Below are 21,059 nucleotides of genomic sequence, written 5' to 3' on the forward strand. Positions count from 1 at the left end.
TCGTCAGATCCAACGCCCCACCGCGAACGAACCTACCCGGATCAGGTCCAACCTGGCCAAAGTAATCGACGTGATGGATTGTCCTGATCATTTTAGCTCCATGTGGGCTCCGCTAAAGGCCACCAATAAATTATCGGGTAACAACTTGGGCGGGGAATAGCAGATAGGAATTTATTCTGCATAAAATATCACGCCAATCCTCGGAGCATGTTGTGTCACCCATTTGCACTGCCTAACGGCATCTCCTTGTGAGCAATGTGCGGGTCCATACTGGGCCGATTTCATAACCAACAGAGAGCCGGTTAGTTCGGAGAGCGTAGGGCTCAGCGGGTAGGAAACGTGTCGCTTTCGAAAGACGCAGAGCTGCATCATCCTATCACAAGCCACGTTTCGAGAAGCCGAGAGCAGGAGGTCTCCATCGACACGTAAGCCGGCGTGGCCAAGCGAATATGCCTTTTGGCGCTCTCAGGTCTTCCGCTTTCTCCCAATCTCTACATGCATTGAAACGCCACCCACCCCGACCTCATCCTGTCTTCCTCCTTTTGCCTTGTCGATCTCGATCTCTTCCTTCCTCTCGTCTCTGCTTTCCTCCGCCTCGCGTGCCGTGGAGTGGAAGCGAAGAAGGCTAGGGGACGAAACAAAAAGCGAAGAGGGGGGATGGGGACGATGGAGTTCTTCGAAGAGCTTCTCCTGACCGCTCTCATCTCCGTCCTCCTCGCCTTCCTCGTCGGTAAGTTCGCCGCCTCCGCCGCCTCCGCCGCCGTTAAGCCGGAGGCCGTTCCACTCGCTCGGGTTGCGGGTCCAGGGATGGACTCGGATCCGATCGAGGAGGAGGAGGAGACAGAGAAGTCGGAGAGGAAGTCGTCTAGTGGCAACGGAGCCGGATCTGATCGCCCGAAGACCGGGGTCTTCGAAGTCGTAGAGGAAAGATTGCTTGAAGAGAGACCGGAGAGGAGCGACGAGGTTAGTGGATTCGACCTTAATAGAGAAAATATCGCTGATAAGCTCTTTTCCGAAGTTGATCTTACTAGGTCAGAAGAATCATCTTCGAAGAAAGAGAAAGTGGATAATGAAGTGGAGATCGGAAGAATTAATGATGATTCCCGGAGGCAACAAGGGGGATCAGTCAAGGGTAAAGAGGATGGGAAAAAGGCGGTGGAGAAAGTCGTGAAATTGGGCAGAGAAGACGCGGTAGACAAGGAAGACGGAGGCGAGGTAGGATCGTTGCTTCATGGAGAGGATGAGTGGGAGGGGATCGAGAGAAGCGAGCTGGAGATGTTATTTGGAGTTGCAAGCGAGTTCGTCGGTAGCAAGAAAGGTGGGGATGCAGTGTCCAAACTGAGCAATGAGGTGCAAATGCAGATGTACGGGCTGCATAAGGTTGCGACCGAGGGTCCGTGCCATGAGCCACAACCCATGGCTTTGAAGGTTTCTGCCCGTGCCAAATGGTACCGTCGGTTGCTTTTTCAATAATGCTCTGTTTATACTTGTTAACTCCTCGTATTGTCTTGATACATCATGGTGTTAAGCTAACTATGGAGCAATCATCATAATCTGGAGTTTGCTTATGTTTTGGATCTCAGGAGGCCTTTTTCTGACTCTGTGGCAAGTAGGATGTAGATTCATTGCCTACCTGATTTAATTTAAACATTTGACATGATGCAGGATATTGGTTTTCCACATAGCTTGTTGATAAGCCACCTGGTGTCAATCCATGTGGGGTTACGAAGTGGTAGCTTCTAACCTCGACAAATGAATTTAGGGGAACTTTGTGGTGTTCTCCTTTGGATGCATGAGAACTACAATCATTAAGAGAGTTTTTTGTAGATTATTGCATGACTTTCAAATTTTAATGATATTTGCTCTCTTGCTTACCTTTTAGCTAGAAAATTTGGTATCAACTTATGAGGATGTTGATAGGGGTCATATCCAGGCAGAAAGGTCTGCCAAGTTTTTTATGGATTCTCTTAATTAAGTTTATTGTTTCCATCTTCATCTTTCATTAGTGGTTTCATAAGATTATCAGTTTCTGGTGATCAGTGAAAATTATGTATTGCCCAAAGTTCCACGCTATAACTAAAGAGAATGTTCTTTTGCTGGGAGAACTTATCTTCTTGATTGAAGTGGATGCAATTTTTGAGTTGGTTGTATTCCTTCTGTGATATGAAGTCAGAGACTCATGTACTGGATAGCCACTAAGTCATTCTATTTACCCCTCCAAGAAGAATAACACTTGTTGCAAGGATATCTAGTTATGATGGCTCTATTCCTTGTTTTCCCTTTGTTACGTCTTGTCTCATTATGGATTATTTAATCTGCAGACTAGTTTTTCTATAACTCTGTAGTTTCATTAACTCTAGGAATGATGTGATGACGGGAGTTCACAGTTCAGATATAACATGATTTCTAAATATTAACGGAGTACAGAAACATATTTGTGCATCTGATTGAAGACCTCGTCTCTATTTCTCTAGGAATGCTTGGCAAAAACTGGGGAATATGGATCCAGAAGCTGCTATGGGACAGTATATCAGTCTTCTAAATGAAAGCATTCCTGGATGGACAGCAAAGAAGTATGGGGTAAGTTAAGAGTAACAACTATTCTTTGAGTTGATTCATGAGTCAAGCTAATGCACTCTGGCTTATGGAATACTAACTAGGAGGAAGCCAAAGGTCATGTTGGCAGTGATCCTCGGGTAGTAGAGGCATCCAGAATAGACCAGCTCGATTCAAAGTTTTCTCAATCTAATTCTGAAATTGAAGTGTAAGATTCATAATCATTTCCAAGTTGTTCAGTTAAATCAACTTTATAAGTTTCAAAACTCTATAGTCTTCGTATAATTTCTTTGGTTGCACCATGTCATCACTTGTGTAATGTCATGTCTTGCAGTTTGGTAGAAGATTCTTCTGCCATTGAAGGTGTCGCTGATGATGTAAATACTGGTGTCAAACTTTCCAAACAAGGTACCCATAATAGATCCTTAATCTTTTACTTCTTAACCTTGATTTCTGGAGGAGAGTGCTTATGAATGTTTCTGTAGCTTGTTATTTTATGCTCGAGTATTCTATAACTCTTATCTATTAACAATTGATGGTTGATTCTCTAAGACACACCAGCTCATATGGTCGCATGACACATTGCTGTACTGACACTTTGCTACGTTAGCGCATGACTGTTTTGAAAGGGTTGTATATGCAGCTACCCATGCGTATGTGTAACAAGCAAGTTGCATGCGTTTTACTTTTATGGTTCTGGTGAACTCAGTGCAATAAACTAAAAGATAGGTTCTATATCCTCCGAGAACTATTTGTTGTGAGATGAGGCACTAGGACCACTTATTTAAGGATCAGAAGTAATTTCTATAGATTACTTCTGATCCTTCATCTTATTGCCATTTGTTGTGAGATGAGGCTCTTTCATCTTATTGCCATTTCTCTCCACTTTCACCTGTTAACTATTTTGTCTATTATTTATAGGTCTGCATATTTGTATCATCATCTATTTTTGTTCCACCTCTCATGTTCTTTTTATCTCCACTTCTTTTTTAATGAAAAGTACCAATGTTTTCAAAGGGCACTCAAGCGAGGTGAAGCAAGACTTGAGCGTCTCGCAACACCTCGAGGCATGGCGTTTTAGCGAAGCATCTCTCAGGTGTGCTAGGCACCTCGGGTGAGCTCTCAAGCTAAATCAGGTTGATTGGGCGAGCAAGTTGGTTTAATTGAACCAACTAATGTCACTACTTACCCTAATGCCCCCTTCGACCCAGTGAAAGAAACTAGAAGTGAAACCCCATCCCTCGTCCATCGCCTTCATATACTCCGTCCACCACTGCAACTCTATCCACTTCATCCGCCGTCATTGGCAAACTCGTCTGCTGCCTTCTTTCGCTGTTGCACCTTCATTCATTCACCGTTGCAGCTTCATTCATCGCCCTCTCTAGCTTCGTCCATCATTGGTTTCCTCCTCCTCCCACCTTTCTCTAGAGTCATCGGTTACTTCTCCATCTTCTCAGTCCTCTCTTTCTCATTTTATATGTAATACTTTCGTTAATTAACTTGCTGCACCATATTGAGGTGGTGCACTGTTACTTTGTTAGGAGTTAGAACTTAGGAGCTTGTGATCGATTAACTTGAGGCCTCGTAATTTCTGTGTGTTGTGTAATTTTAGTGTGTTACATAAAACTTAGGAGTTTGTGGTCGATTAACTTGAGGCCTCGCAACCTCAATATTACCATATTGACGTTGATTAACTTGTTGCACCATTTTTATTTTTGTAATTATATTTAGTTATGTATTAATTATAATATATATTTTAAAATTTTAATATTTGGGAGCGCCCTGTTTCCCTTGAGTAGGTGTGCAGGCAGGTGCCTCAGCCATTTTGAGATCTTGGTGTCTTTTTTGATGTCTAGTGCTTTTAAAATAACTGAAAAGTACCTGTACAGGTGGCTTGACTGCTGGTTTGTCCTGTCTAAGATTAACATCGGACAATATTGAATGGTTATAGGTCTCTTTTAAAGTTTTCTTTCCATAGCTGTGGTGGGTAGTGTCCAGGCTGTTTGGGTAATGACATCAAATGCGTCACCAGTCCTAAAAAGGAGGAATGAGCCTCTGAACTTTGAATGAAACATTGAGAGTTAGATAATCTCTATGCAGACATATTCATCTTGTGTTAGCTCAAGTCAAAAGGCATCCCTAGATCACTTTTCCATACAACTATGCACTGATATTATCCACTTTAGATCTCATGTGCCTATACATTGGTCTGTCCGAATGCGAGACAAAAAGTCTCTGCCATAATTAAGCAACTCATGGATTCTGGAGTTATGCCGAACACCACTGAGTCAGACAACTCGTGGATCTTTGCCATAAGTGCTATTGTTCAAGATGTGTTGCACCAAATTTTAGGTCAAAAATGATATTATATGAGCTTTTCACAGAACATGAAACTGCGGGCAAACATACAGCAGAGAGCTAGCTAGGCATTAAAGTACCTTTTAGAAAACCCAGTAATTATTGCTTTTCCTGGATTGTACTTAAAAATCTAAGGAATATTAATATTAAATATTCCTTTTTACTACTGCCAATGTCTTAGTACACCTACTTGCCCTCTCAAGTTCTTGTAATTTTGTAACCTTAGCCTCTTGGTATTTGGTAAAACTTTAAAAATTCTTGAATTTAAGTTTGCCTTTTCTTCTAGTCTTCTATATGTTTGCAGTCTTTAATTGGATAAGCGTGGACGTAACAGGACTGACAAAGATATTCCTTTTCAACCTGGTCTCACCGCCAAGAGTGGCATTCTGAAAGTTGCAGCTGGGAAGCTCGGTTGATCCTGTGTCTGTAGACCCAGTGCTTGTTGGTTTTTAGCTGGTCCAAGTACATGGTTGATTGTGTGCTGATCCCTCAACTACTATTCCATCATTGGTCTGATTGATAAGTTATCTCTTGCTGGTGCTCGTGTCCTAGTTTAAACTGTATATGCTGTACATATCTATTTATATTATGTTAAATATTAAGGTGTTAAATACATTAACTGTATATGCAGACGTGCCCAAGGTTTTCTTCTCGGAGGTCAGAATGCATTGCGCATTATGACTGCATGGTATTGGACTTCTAATCCGCAGTTCTTTCCACGCGATGAAAGATTAGGGCCTTCTTTTTTTTTTTAATATGCAACGGGAAAAGTTCAATTCATCTTCGTGATTCAGTAGAGGGGCAGGGGACAGTTGTTTCCACTTCACACTTCATATATATATATATACATATATATATAATTCTCATAAAGAGCTTTGACTTTTCAAGATGATAAAATAATCTTCCAATAACTTCTATCTTTTTCCTATATCTTCTCTTTCATTAAAAGATATTTTTAATTTTTAATAAATTAATTCATATAATTGAATTAGTTTAACTAATCTAACACTTAAATTGTTTCAAAATAAATTATATTAAATAATAATAAAAATAATAAATCAAAACTAATTTATCTAACTATAAAGACAAGGGTGATATAATAATATTATTCATTTATTTTAAAATATAAAATAAAAAATATATTTAATATATTTAAAATTTTGAAAGATCTATATACCATTATTTTTATTTTTAAGTTTTAAAAATATTTTGTTTATTAATTTTGACCTTTAAAAAGTTAAATTTATACTTAAAATATTTATATATATATATATATAATATATCATCTTAATATCAAAATAAATTATATTAAATAATTTAGTGATATATCAATTTATATTATTAAAAATAACATATAAACATATAAAAAAAGTTAGACCCGGATGGACATATATCACCCTTTTTCTATTTAAGAGTTTTTTTTGATATTTTCTAATTTATTTATAATCTATTTGTGGTTTATTTATAATTTATTTAAACAAGTTAGACCCGGATGGACATATATCACCCTTAGTAATTTATTTATAATTTATTTAAACAATTTAGCGATGATATTTTTCTTAGTCAAACAAAATATGCATTAGACTTGCTAAAACAGTTTAATATGGATAGTTCAAAAGCTATCAATACTCCTATGAGTACCTCCACTAAGTTAGATATTGACAAAAGTAGAGAAAGCTTTGATAAAAAAGCCTATAAAGGTATGATAAGAAGTTTACTATATCTCACCGCAATTAAACCGGACATCATGTTTAGTGTAGGACTTTATGCTAGGTTTCAATCTAATCCTAAGCTATCTCATCTAAAAATAGTTAAAAGAATTCTTATATATTTTAAAAGAACCACTAATCTAGGATTATTGTATCCAAAATCTGAAACTTTGAACTAATTACTTATACTAATGCAGATTTTGCTGGACGTAGAATAGATAGAAAAAGCACATTCCAAACATGTCAATTCTTAAGTCATGCACTTGTCTCTTGGTCTTCCAATAAACAAAACTCAGTTGCACTATCTACAACTGAAGCCGAATACATAGCGACAAGTTCATATTATGCATAAGTTGTATGGATAAAAAATACATTAGAAGATTATAAGATTCATCTTAAGAATATTCTCATAAAATGTGATAACATGAGTGTAATATGCTTAACAAAAAATCCTATTCAATACCTAGAACTAAACATATTGACATTAGGCATCATTTCATAAGAGATCATGTTAATAACCATGACATATCTTTAGAGTTTATTGATACGAAACATCAATTAGCTGATATCTTTACAAAATCTTTAAATGGAGAATAATTTGGTTTTATTAGAAGAGAGTTAGGGATGTTAAATTGTCCGAATGCATGAATTTGATGTATATCTTTTCCAAACTTTCTCGATTTTTTTTAAAAGGCTTTCATGAAATTATTTCATTTTGTTTCTAAGGCCTTTATGAAATCCGGAATATCAATTTACTTGGTATCAAATTTATTTTATACCCTTACTCCATCGCTTAATGATACACACATAGAATTCATTGATAAATGCATCTTTCACGGATTTCACTATTGTGAATTTTTAATAAGAAACATATTTGATTTATGAAGTTTTATTCATGAATTTCTTTTTTATGTGATGCTCCTCTCCCATGAATTCTTCCTTATTCTTCTCATGAAAGATGAATTTTATGAATTCACATGGATATCTTGATCATTTTTTTAAATCCCTTCTCTTTGTTAAAATTGAAACATGATTTAATGAAACACATCTATTGTTTTGAATTTAACTTGATTCAAATTATTTTATGTATTTGGTTCTTAATGGATTCTTTCCTTACCTTTCTTCATCTTCATCTTATTTTTATGACAAAAATAAGAAAGAAATTTGCACATGTAAAAAAAGAACTAAAAAGCCCTCGAGTAAAATTCTATTAAGAATTGGTGTGAAACTTGCTTTATCTTGTTTACCATACTTACATTGTTGAATGATTCTCCTTTTTGTTGATGACAAAGGGGGAGAAATAATACCAAAATGTGGTAAATTGATGACAAATTGGTATTGTAAATGTATGCAATGTATCTTATCATAAATGCTTGTATCTTATCATAAATACTTGTATGTTTTGCGAATGCTTTATATATAATTGGAATCGTCAAATACATCGCAAACGTTTGAAACATATCAAAATGTATTTCATATTCATTGTAGATATATGAAATGTTAATGAATGCTTGATAATTATTTATCATTATGATAAGATATCATGAGCTCAAATTACTATTTACAATTGATATCTTGCCATGGAATGATGAATTGCTATCTTTGTCATCTTGCAAAATTTTATATTTGAAACTCATATCATACTTGAAAATGATGATTGTTTATCATCATTAGACTTGAAAATGGATGTTAAGTCTTGACATTATTTTTTTTTATAAATACGTGCTATTGTATTTTGAATTGGTAAATCATGATAAGTATCATGATGTTCATGTTTGATAAGTTTAAATGAATACAACTTATCAGTTTGATGCTTGAATTCAAAAGCTTTGAATTCAAGAATATATTTTCTCAAGTATGGCATATAGATAGGGGAGTTCAGGTTAACTCCGTCATCAATTGATTGTCATCATAAAAAAGGGGGATATTGTTGAATCTCATATTTTGATGATGAAATCAATTGATAAATTATTTGATTTAATCTATATGTTGAGATAAGTGTGCAGGATTAACTACAATAGTAGTAAGGCATAAAGCATATATTGGGTTGGAGTCAAAGATCGGATGATACGTTGAAGATTCGGACGATGTGCCGGAAGTTTGCTAGAAGCTCGCCGAGAGTTCATTGGGAGCTCACCGAGAATTCGTCGGAAGATCACCGAGAGTTCATTGGGAGTTCACTGAGAGTTCGTTGGGAGTTCATCGAAAGTTCACCACGAAGTTCGCCGGAAAATCGTCGAAAGAACAATCGACATACCAGACAAGATATTTGTTGTTTAAGTTGTTGAATCTCGAATTTTGATGATGAAGTCAATTGTCATTTGTTTATCTAATCTATATGTTGAGAAAATTATGCAGGATTAACTACGATGGCAGTAAGACATGTAGTAGGTGTTATGCCAGAGTCAAGATCAAGATCACGTTGGGAGTTTGAGAGTTCGTCGGAAGTCCTGACGTTCATCGAAAGTTCTACGGGAACCAATTGAGAAGTCCAGGAGCTTGCCATAAAAGCTCATCGGAACTCGCCAAGAAGATCATCGCGAAGTCCAGGAGCTTGCCGGGAGTCCACCGAAGCATCGCCGAGGGTTCGTCGGATGTTCACCGGAAGTTCGTCGGAAGCTCACCGGAAGAAGCGATTAATGCACCAGAACACAGAATTGCAGTAATCATGTCATAATTGTCATAGTTAGAGTATATATTAAGTTAGGGTTGGGAGGTAATCCCACTGACTTAATTAGGGGCCAATTGGGCCCTTAACAAACCCAAATTGGGTCGAATGGAACAACCCATTCGGACCCAGAATTCCTAATCGGCGGTGGCACCACCAGGGCCGGTAGTGGCACCGCCAAGGAGACTTGGTCTCCCAGGGATTCTGGGCGGTAGTACCACCCTTGTTAGGCGATGGTACCGCCGACAGTTATTGCTGCCAGCGGTGGTACCAACCCTGTCAGGCGATGGTACCGCCTGAGCTCGGTCTTTGAGTGCTGTCAAGCGGTAGTACCGCCTAGACTGAGTGGTAGTACCGCTTAGTGTCCGATGACAGGCGGTAGTACTGCCCAATAATGGTGGTGGTATCGCCAGGACCCCGAAAATCCGAGAATAGACACTTTTTGGCTCCATTTTTAAACTTATTGGGGCCTATATAAACCCTACCCTTTCCTGCATGAAAGGGCATGAAAAACTTACTTTAATCTTGAGTCTTTGTGGCCTTAAAGTGTTAGAAAAGCTAGAGTTCTCCTCATTCTTTCTTCTAAGTATTGAGATCATTTAAGAGAGGAGTGAAAACTTGTAAGAGTTGTCTCCTAAGCCCGTCAAAAGGAGAAAAGCTATAAAAGGGTGGTTGGCCTTCGCCTATTGAAGGAAGGCCTCTAGTGGACACCGATGACCTCGTCGGAGGAGGAAGCCGATAGTGGATATAGGTCACGTTGACCAAACCACTCTAAAATCTCGGTTTGCTTTTACTTTGAGCATCTTTCTTTTATAGCAAGCTGCCTCTCCTCCTTACTATGCTTTAAATACGTCTACATTCGCTTTGATGTAAAACATCTTTCGAGATCGGCTTTCTATGAAGACTTTACGAAATCTATGTTTTTGTGACTTACACTGCTGCAAATCACCTTAGTCTTCTCTTGCATTTTCACTTTAGACTTCAAGCTCAAATTCCTTCCGAAACGAATTGAGTTGAATCGGCTTTAATCGAAACAAAGTTTTTGAAATCGTGAAAGTTTTCCGCTACACTAATTCACCCCCCCCCCCTCTTAGTGCGCTCTTGATCCTAACAATTGGTATCAGAGCAAGGTTCACTCTCAATTGGATTAAAACCGAAGAGAGATGACATTTGCTAGGAACCAAGCGGGTCACTCAATTACACGTCAGTCCATGTTCAATGGGACGGATTACACCTGTTGGAAGACTCGAATGAGGATTTTTCTTATTTCTATGGATTTTGAGCTTTGGAACATTGTTGAAAATAGTTTTCAAAAGTCTTCTCTTCTAATGAATGATTGGAATGAGTTGGAGAAGAAGACTTTCATTTTAAATGCCAAGGCTATGAATGCCTTGTTTTATTCACTAGATAAAAATGAGTTCAATCATGTTTCGATTTGTGAAACGACTTTTGATATTTGGCACACACTTGAAGTGACTCATGAAGGCACGAGTAGAGTGAAAGAGTCAAAAATCAACCTTTTAGTACATTCTTATGAACTATTTTGAATGAAACCGAGTGAGACCATAGGAGACATGTACACCCATTTTACGGATATCGTCAATGGTCTGAAAGGACTCGGTAAAGGTTTTTCGGATTTCGAGCTCGTTAATAAAATTTTAAGATCCCTTTCAAAGAGTTGGGACCCTAAAGTCACGGCCATTCAAGAGGCCAAAGATTTAAACAACTTTCCTCTTGAAGAATTAATTGGGTCACTAATGACCTATGAAATGACATGTAAAGCTTATGAAGAGCATGAGGACACCCTTCCAAAGAACAGGAAGGATATGACACTTAGAACTCAAGAAGACCACTTGAGAGAAAGCTCAAGTGATGAGGACTTTGACGATGACTTGACACTTTTAACAAAAAAAATCAAAAAATTTATTAAAAGAAACAAATTTAAAAATGACACTAAAAATAAAATTGAAGCCAAGAAAGACCAAATAATTTGCTACGAATGTAAGAAGTCAGGACACTATAAAAGTGAATGTCCCCAAGCCAAGAAGAGAACACCAAAGAAGAAGGCGCTCAAAGCAATATGAGATGACTCAAGCGCATCCGAAGAAGAGGAGCCCAACACCGAGCAAGTTGCTCATTATGCACTAATGGCCATTGGAGAGGAGTTATCAAGTTCAATTGATGCAAATTTATCATTTGATAAATTATTAAATATTTTTCATAATTTATTTGATAAATATAAAATAATTAGTAGAAAATATAAATTTTTAAAAAAGGAACATGATTCTCTTGTTTGTAATTTTGATAAATTAAAAATTCTGCATAATGATAATTTAGCTCTATGTACGAAATGCCAAGATTTAGAAATAATTCAAAAGTAGAACTTTCTACTCAAGGATACCTAGAGGAAATTTGAGGTTGGTAGCAAGTCTTTGAACATGATCCTTACCAATAAGGGTTACGTTCATAAAAGAAGTGGAATCGGATTTGTGAGAAGCTCTCACCAAAATCCAACCACCTTCATTAAATGCCCTATTTTGTATATTTTGCACCAAAACAAATGCAACTTTTGTTGCAAACATGGACATAGAGCTTATCATTGTCCATTCAAGAAGGTTAGTCCAAACAAATTGATTTGGGTTCCTAAAGGAACCATAAAGAACTCCATGCAACATGATAAGTAATTTAGTTCGGTTTTTGAGGCACCCAAGTGTTAGGATCGGAGCGGCACTAAGAGGGGGGGGGGGGGGGGGGGGTGAATTAGTGCAGCGGTAAAGTACGATAAACTTTTGACGATTTAAACACTTTCGGAAACTTCGTATGATAAAAGCAACGTTTCGTTTGAAACCGTTTCGATTGCGTTTTAACTTGAAGGGATATGTAAGAAGGAGACAAAAAGTAGAGCATTAAAGTGCAAATGGTTTGTAGTAATATAAATGACAATAAGTAAATGCAAACTAGAGATCACGTCGATTTTAAAGTGGTTCGGTCAAATAACCTACATCCACTTACGAGGCCCCTCTTCGATGAGGCTCCCACTTTCCACTAGCAAATCTCTTGAAGGGGAAGGGTAAATACCCCTCTTATAACTTTTTACAAGCGGTTCACTCTCTTACAGATTTTCAGCAAGAAAGAAGGAGATGAACACTAGCAAATTGAAAACAAGACTTGCTAAGACTTTTTTAAGACCTTTCTCTCAATCAATTGCTTCTTAAAAAGTTATAATCTCAGTTGAGATTTGAGGGGTATTTATAGGCCTCAAGAGGATTCAAATTTGGGCTCCAAAATTTGAATTCTCTTTGGTTCTCGATGCTGGCGGTGCCACCGCCTTTCAGTGTCGGTGCCACCGCCTATCAGTGTCTGACACTGACAGTGGACTGGCGGTGCCACCGCCCAGCCAAGCGGTGCCACCACCCAGCTCTCGGGTGCTGGGCGGTGCCACCGCCTAGCTCTCGGGTGCTAGGCGGTGCCACCGCTTGGCTCTCCGGTTCATTGGTTGGGCTTTAAATTTAGCCCAAACCAAATCTAATTTTGGGCCCAGTTGGCCCCTAACCAGGATATAGGATTATCTCTTAATCCTAATCCTAATTATAAGTGAACTACATAACTAAAAACATCCTAAGCAAGTTGTCAACCGCGAACGTCGAGTCTTGTTCCGGCGAGCTTTCCGACGAACTTTTTCCGACGGACTCCCAGCAAGCTCCCGATCTTGCGATGACTTTAACGAATAGCCGAGCCTTCTCGGTGATCTCCGTGAACCTCTGACGATCTCTTCGGCGAACTTCTGAAAATTCCGACAGGTTCCCGATTTCTTCTCGGTTGGTTCCGGCAGCATCTCGTACGATTCTTCGGACTCTTAAACGTCCATCGAACTTGACTCCGGTATTCTTGCTTTGTGTTTTCTGGTTATCATAGTTAATCCTGCACTATCTAGATACCATCTCTTGCTCCTAGCTTATGATGGTGTATGTTTCTACAAGAAGGGATTATTTTTAGGTACCCATTTTCTTTTGGGTGCCTTAAAAACTGATTTAACTTGTTCATCATATTACATAGAATTGATCATGGTTCCTTTAGGAACCCAAATTAGTTTGTTCGGACTAATTTTCTTGAATGGACATTTATAAGTTTTATGTCCATATTTGCAACAAAAGTTGCAATTGCTTTGGTGCCGAACATGTAAGACGGGGGCCTTTAATGAAGGTGGTTGGATTTTGGTGAGGACTTCTCACAAATCCGATTCTACTTCTTTTAGGAACGTGACCCTTATTTGTAAGGATCATGTTCAAAGATTTACTACCAACCTCGAATTTCTTCAAGGTGTCCTTAAGTAGCAAGTTCTCCTTTTGGAGAGATTCTAGATCATGGCATTTTATACATGGAGCTAAACTATCATGATATTCAGTTTTTAATTTATCGATATCACAAGTGAGACTATCATGCTCCTTTTTTAGCAATTTATATTTTCTACTAATTGTCTTACATTTATCAAATAACTCATGGAAAGCATTTAATAATTCATGATAAGGTAAATCTATATCAATTAAATCCGTTACCTCTTCTCCGATGGCCATTAGGGCGTAATAAGTAACTTGCTCGGTGTTGGACTCCTCTTCTTCGGACGTGCTTGAATCATCCCACGTTGCCTTGAGCGCCTTCTTCTTTGATGTTCTCTTTTTAGCTTGAGGACAATCGTTCTTGTAGTGTCCCTGTTTTTTGCACTCATAGCAAATCACTTGGTCCTTCTTGTGTTCGAATTTATTTTTTGTATTATTTTTAAATTTGTTCTTTCTTAAATATTTTTTAAATTTTTGAGTCAAAAGTGCAATGTCATTGTCACTGTCCTCATCACTTGATGTTCCTTTCAAGTGGTCTTCTTGTGATGTGAGTGTCATATCCTTCCTGTTATTTGGAAGGGGGTTCTCGAGCTCGTCATGAGCTTGATATGTCATTTTGTAGGTCATTAGAGACCCAATAAGTTCTTCAAGAGGGAATGTTTTAAGGTCTTTGGCCTCTTGAATTGCCGTAACTTTTGGATCCCAACTTTTAGGGAGGGATCTTAAGATTTTAGTTACTAGTTCAAAGTTAGTAAAATCTTTACCAAGAGCTTTGAGTCCATTTATGACATCCGTGAACCGGGTGTACATGTCTCCGATGGACTCACTTGGTTTCATTCGGAAAAGTTCGTAAGAGTGCACAAGGATGTTGATTTTGGACTCTTTCACTCGACTAGTGCCTTCATGAGTGACCTCAAGAGTTCTCCAAATATCAAAAGCCGAATCATAAATTGAAACACGATTAAATTCATTTTTGTCTAGTGCACAAAACAAGGCATTCATAGCCTTTGCGTTTAAAGCAAAAACCTTCTTCTCTGATTCATTCCATTCGCTCATCGGAAGAGAAGATTTTTGAAATCCGTTTTCAACAATAGTCCAAAGCTCGAAATCCATGGAAATGAGGAAGATCCTGATACGAGTCTTCCAATAAGTATAATCTGACCCATTAAACAAGGGTGGACGTGTGATAGAATGACCCTCATGTATGCCGGAGTAAGCCATCTCTCTTGGGTATCAAACCAAATATGAGAGTGAGCCTAGCTCTGATACCAATTGTTAGGATCGGAGCAGCACTAAGAGGGGGGGGGGTGAATTAGTGCAGTGGTAAAGTATGATAAACGTTTGGCGATTTAAACACTTTCGAAAACTTCGTACGATAAAAGCAACGTTTCGTTTGAAACCGTTTCGATTGCGTTTTAACTTGAAGGGATACGTAAGAAGGAGACAAAGAAGTAGAGCATTAAAGTGCAAATGGTTTGCAGTAATATAAATGACAATAAGTAAATGCAAACCCGAGATCACGCCGATTTTAAAGTGGTTCGGTCAAATGACCTACATCCACTTGCGAGGCCCCTCTTCGATGAGGCTCCCACCTTCCACTAGCAAATCTCTTGAAGGGGAAGGGTAAATACCCCTCTTACAACTTTTTACAAGCGGTTCACTCTCTTACAGATTTTCAGTAAGAAAGAAGGAGGTGAACACTAGCAAATTGAAAACAAGACTTGCTAAGACTTTTTTAAGACCTTTCTCTCAATCAATTGCTTCTCAAAAAGTTGTAATCTCAATTGAGATTTGAGGGGTATTTATTGGCCTCAAGAGGATTCAAATTTGGGCTCCAAAATTTGAATTCTCTTTGGTTCCCGATGCTGGCGATGCCACCGCCTGTCAATGTCTGACACTGACAGTGGACTGGCGGTGCCACCGCCCAGCCAAGCGGTGCCACCGCTCAGCTCTCGGGTGCTGGGCGGTGCCACCGCCTGGCTCTCCGGTTCATTGGTTGGGCTTTAAATTTAGCCCAAACCAAATCTAATTTTGGGCCTAGTTGGCCCCTAACCAGGATATAGGATTATCTCTTAATCCTAATCCTAATTATAAGTGAACTACATAACTAAAAACATCCTAAGCAAGTTTTCAACCATGAACGTCGAGTCTTGTTCCGGCGAGCTTTCCAACGAACTTCTTCCAACGGACTCCCAGCAAGCTCCCGATCTTATGATGACTTTAACGAGTAGCCGAGCCTTCTCGGTGATCTCCGTGAACCTCCGACGATCTCTTCGGCAAACTTCCGAAAATTCCGACAAGTTCCCGATTTCTTCTCGGTTAGTTCCGGCAGCATCTCCGACGATTCTTCGGACTCTTAAACGTCCATCGAACTTGACTCCGGTATTCTTGCTTTGTGTTTTCTGGTTATCGTAGTTAATCCTACACACTTAACTCAATAATATGGATTAGATCAATTAATCCATCAATTGATTTTATCATCAAAATCCGAGATTCAACACCAAGATCAAATGGGTATCTAAAAATCATCCTCTTTTGTAGAAACGTATACCATCACAAGCTAGGAGCAAGAGATGGTATCTTGATAGTGGATGCTCAAGACATATTACTGGAGATCCATCTCAATTCTCTAAGCTCACTAGCATAGACGAAGAATATGTCACATTCGAAGACAACAACAAGGGTAAAATCATTGGCAAAGGAACCATAGGTAACAAATCTAACTTCTTTATTGAAAATGTTTTGTTAGTTGATGGTTTAAAACATAACCTCTTGAGCATTAGTCAATTGTGTGATAAAAGATATATTGCTAAATTTGAATCTAATGCTTGCATTATTGAAAAACCACACAAAAATACATCTATGATTGCATTAAAATAAAATAATATATATACCATTGACATCATTGATCTTTGCAATGAAATGTGTTTTTCGATTTTGAATAACGATGCTTGGCTTTGGCATAAAGAAATTAGGTCATGCTAGCATGAAACTAATTACCCAAATTTCATTCAAAGAACTTGTAAGAGGAATTCCTCATATCAAATTCGTCAAAGGTAATGTGTATGATGCTTGTCAATTAGGAAAACAAATTAAAGGTAGCTTCAAACATAAGAATCAAATAAGCACTCTAGACCTTTGCAATTGATCCATATGGACTTATTCGGACCAATTTTTACATCAAGCCTAGGAGGTAGCAAATATGCTTTTGTCATTGTAGATGATTATAGTAGATACGCATGGACTTATTTCTTGACACACAAAAATGAATGCCTTAGATATTTCACCAAGTTTTGTAAACTTGTTCAAAATAAAAAGGGTTCTATAATTTCGTCAATTCGAAGTGATCACGATGGTGAATTTCAAAACCATGATTTTCAAGAATTTTATGAATCCAATGGATACAACCACAACTTCTCTACTCTATGAAATCCTCAACAAAATGGAGTAGTAGAAAGAAAGAATAGAAATTTGCAAGAAATGACAAGAACCATGTTGAATAAATATAGCCTACCCAAATATTTTTGGGCCAAAGCCGTAAACATAACATGCTATATCATGAATAGAATTCTAGTAAGACCCTTACTCACCAAAACTCCTTATGAGTTGTGGAACAACAAAAAATCCAATGTTTTATATTTTAAAGTTTTTGAGTGTAAGTGTTTTATTTTGAATGAAAAAGATGCCTTAGGAAAATTTGATGCTAAATCTGATGAAGGAATTTTTCTTGTCTATTCTTCGATTTCTAAAGCATTTTGTATCTTCAATAAAAGAACTTTAATTATAGAAGAATCTATTCATGTTGTTTTTAATGAGATTTTCAAAATTAAGAAAAATAATTTTGATGATGATGTTAGTTTTGATACTTTGAATTTAAATGAAACCCCTTCTCCAACTAGCAACTTAGATGCATCTACTTCTAAAACATCCTTACCTAAGGATTGGAAGTATGTAGATGCTCATCCTTAGGAGCTACTCATAAGAGACACATCTAAAGGGGTTCAAACATGTTCTTCTCTTAAAAATTTTTGTGTCAATGCTGCTTTTCTCTCCCAAATTAAACCTAAATGTATTGACGAAGCCATGAAAGATGATTCATGGATTATCGCAATGCAAGATGAGTTAAATCAATTTGAGAGAAATGAGTTATGGGAGCTTGTTCCTAGGCCAAATGACCATTTAGTTATTGGTACTAAATGAGTCTTTAGAAACAAGCAGTATGAATCTAGTATCGTGGTTAGAAACAAGGCTAGATTAGTGGCCAAATGTTTCAACCAAGAAGAAGGTATCGATTACGAAGAAACCTTCGCTCTTGTGGCTTGATTAGAAGCCATAAGGATGTTCCTTGCCTATGCTAGTAGTAATAATTTTAAGTTGTTTCAAATGAATGTTAAAAGTATTTTTCTTAATGGCTTTATTTCTGAAGAAGTTTATGTTGAACAACCCCTCGGATTTGAGAATAATAGTCTCCCTAATCATGTGTTTAAATTGACTGAAGCTCTCTATGGTTTAAAACATGCCCCAAGAGCTTGGTATGAGAGACTTAGTTCATTTCTTATTGAAAATAATTTATCTAAAGGCAAGGTTGATACTACATTATTTATCAAAAAATTTAAAAATAATTTTCTTATTGTTCAAATTTATATTGATGATATTATCTTCGGTTCCACGAATGAATCTCTTTGTGAATCATTTGCTAAGAGTATGAGTCTTGAATTTGAAATGAGTTTGATGGGATAATTAACCTTCTTTTTAGGCTTACAAATTAAACAACTAAGTAATGACATCTTTATTGGTCAAACAAAATATGCTTTAGATTTGCTAAAAAGATTTAATATGGATAGCTCAAAAGCTATCAACACTCCTATGAGCACCTCCACTAAGTTAGAAATTGATGAAAGTGGAGAAAGCTTTGATAAAAAAGCTTATAGGGGTATGATAGGAAGTCTAGTATACCTCACGACAACAAGACCAGATATCATGTTTAGTGTAGGTCTTTATGCTAGGTTTCAATCTAATCCTAAGATATCTCATCTTAAAGCAGTTAAGAGGATACTTAGATATCTTAAAGGTACTACAAATCTAGGATTATGATATCTAAAATCTGAGAATTTTGAGCTAATTGCTTGATGTAGACTAGATAGAAAAAGCACATTAGGAACATGTCAATTTTTGGGACATGCACTTGTTTCTTGGTCATCTAAGAAACAAAACTCGGTTGCACTATCTACAATCGAAGCTGAGTACATTGCAGCTAGTGCTTGCTGTGCACAAGTTGTGTGGATGAAAAACACTCTAGAGGATTATAAGATTCATCTTAAAAATATCCCTATTAAATGTGATAACACAAGTGTAATATGTCTAACAAAAAATCCCATTCAATACTCTAGAACAAAATATATTGACATTAGGCATCACTTTATACAAGATCATATCACTAATCATAATATAATCCTAGAGTTTATTGATACAAAACATCAATTGGCCGATATTTTTACAAAGTCTTTGAGTGAAGAACAATTCAATTTTATTAGAAGAGAGTTAGGAATATTAATTTGTCTGAATACATGAATTTCATAAATTTCGTTTTCGGACTTTCTTGATTCTTTGATCACTTAAATTTGGTGCTGAAAATTTTATGATACGAATTTTACATAATGATAAGATTGTGTGCTTCAATAACATGTTTACTTTGATGTTAGAAATTTTGTGCCTTGATGCTAAAAGTTTCCATGATGATGAGCATGTTATACTTTCATGATTGTGATTTAAGAAGTTTTAATCATACATCAAATTCTTAATCTTTGAATACTACAAAGCACTAATGATTTTACCTTCACGAGTGGGATTGAAAAGCTATGACAAAACATTGTCCGAATGCATGATTTTGTTGTATTTTTTCTTCCGGACTTAATGTATTTCTTGAATAGAGCTTTCATGTGCCTATGCCATATCGAATTTATGCTCCATCACTTAATGATTATTGATACATGAAATTAATTGACAAATGCATCTCTCATAAACACTTGCAAGGATTTAATTTCACATGTATATCTTGATCCTTGTAAAAAATGAAGCATGATTTTATCATTTTGAATGAAAAATGAAATAAAACTCTCTTATCATTTTTAACTTTATTCAAAGTTAGTTCTCAATGGCTTTTCCTCCTTACTTTCCTCCTTCATGCAAAGTTTTGATGATAAGTAAAAGGAAAGAAGTTAATGAATGATATCATGTCATGAATTCTCGTTAAATAATTAGTATGAATTTCTTTACAAGTTGAAAAATTACATGAATTTTTACCACAATTACATATATTGTTGAATTGTTCTCCTTTTTGTTGATGATAGGGAGAAATATGTGGTAAATTGATGATAAATGTATGTAATTTTACACTTGAAAATTTTGCATTATGATAAGATATCTAGAGCTTAATTTGAAATATTATAAATTGATATCTTATCATAGAATGAATTGCTATGATTATTATCCTTCATATTTGAAATATAAGACTTGAAAATGGATGTCATGCCAAATATGTGGTAAATTGATGATAAATATATGCAATTTTACACTTGAAATGTTTACATTATGATAAGATATCTAGAGCTTAATTTGAAATATTACAAATTGATATCTTGTTATAGAATGAATTACTATGATTGTTATCCTTCATATTTGAAATATAAGACTTAAAAATGGATGTCATGCCTTGACATCATTTTCAGAAAGTTACATCATGAAAGGAATTATGATGGGTGTATGGATAAGTTTAAATAAACTTAACTTATTAATATGTCTCTTGAATTCAAAGGAATTGAATTCAAGAATGAATTTTCTCAAGTATGACATATAGATAGAGGGAGTTAAGATTAACTCCGTCATCAATTGATTGTCATCATAAAAAAGGGGGAGATTGTTGAATCTCGAATTTTGATGATGAAGTCAATTGTCATTTGTTTATCTAATCTATATATTGAGAAAAGTATGCAGGATTAATTACGATGGCAGTAAGACATGCAGCAGGTGTTATGTCGGAGTTAAGATCAAAATCACATTGGGAGTCCAAGAGTTCGTCGGAAGTCCGGATGTTCGTCGGAAGTTCTACGGGAACTAGTCGAGAAGTCCAAGAGCTTGCCATAGAAACTCATTGGAACTCGCCAAGATGATCTTCGCGAAGTCCAGGAGCTTACCGGGAGTCCACCGGAGCATCACCGAGGGTTCATTGAATGTTCGCCGGAAGCTCACCGGAAGAAGCGATTGATACACCGGAACACAAAATTACAGTAATCATATTGTAATTGTTATAGTTAGAGTATAGATTAAGTTAAGGTTAGGAGGTAATCCCACTGACTTAATTAGGGGCCAATTGGGCCCTTAACAGACCCAAATTGGGCCGAATGGAACAGCCCATTCAGACCTAGAATTCCT

At 36.9% G+C, this 21,059-nt stretch overlaps 1 protein-coding gene across 3 annotated transcripts; it reads left to right on the top strand.

Moving 5' to 3' along the window:
* Positions 1-479: 479 nt before the first annotated feature.
* LOC103973555 (acyl-CoA-binding domain-containing protein 3) lies at positions 480-5,538 on the top strand. 3 transcript variants are annotated; one of them, XM_009388162.3, is made up of 5 exons: positions 480-1,448; positions 2,475-2,580; positions 2,661-2,764; positions 2,891-2,964; positions 5,201-5,538. In XM_009388162.3, the coding sequence occupies exons 1-5, from the start codon at positions 658-660 to the stop codon at positions 5,302-5,304; spliced, it is 1,179 nt and encodes a 392-aa protein (XP_009386437.2). In that variant the 5' UTR covers positions 480-657; the 3' UTR covers positions 5,305-5,538. The 3 variants fall into 3 exon arrangements, with proteins under 3 accessions (XP_009386437.2, XP_009386438.2, XP_009386439.2); XM_009388163.3 differs by having other exon boundaries at positions 5,219-5,538; XM_009388164.3 differs by having other exon boundaries at positions 481-1,448; positions 5,249-5,538.
* Positions 5,539-21,059: the final 15,521 nt, after the last annotated feature.

This window comes from Musa acuminata, chromosome BXJ1-3 (genome assembly GCF_036884655.1).
Source record: "Musa acuminata AAA Group cultivar baxijiao chromosome BXJ1-3, Cavendish_Baxijiao_AAA, whole genome shotgun sequence".
Classification (NCBI taxonomy): Eukaryota; Viridiplantae; Streptophyta; class Magnoliopsida; order Zingiberales; family Musaceae; genus Musa; species Musa acuminata.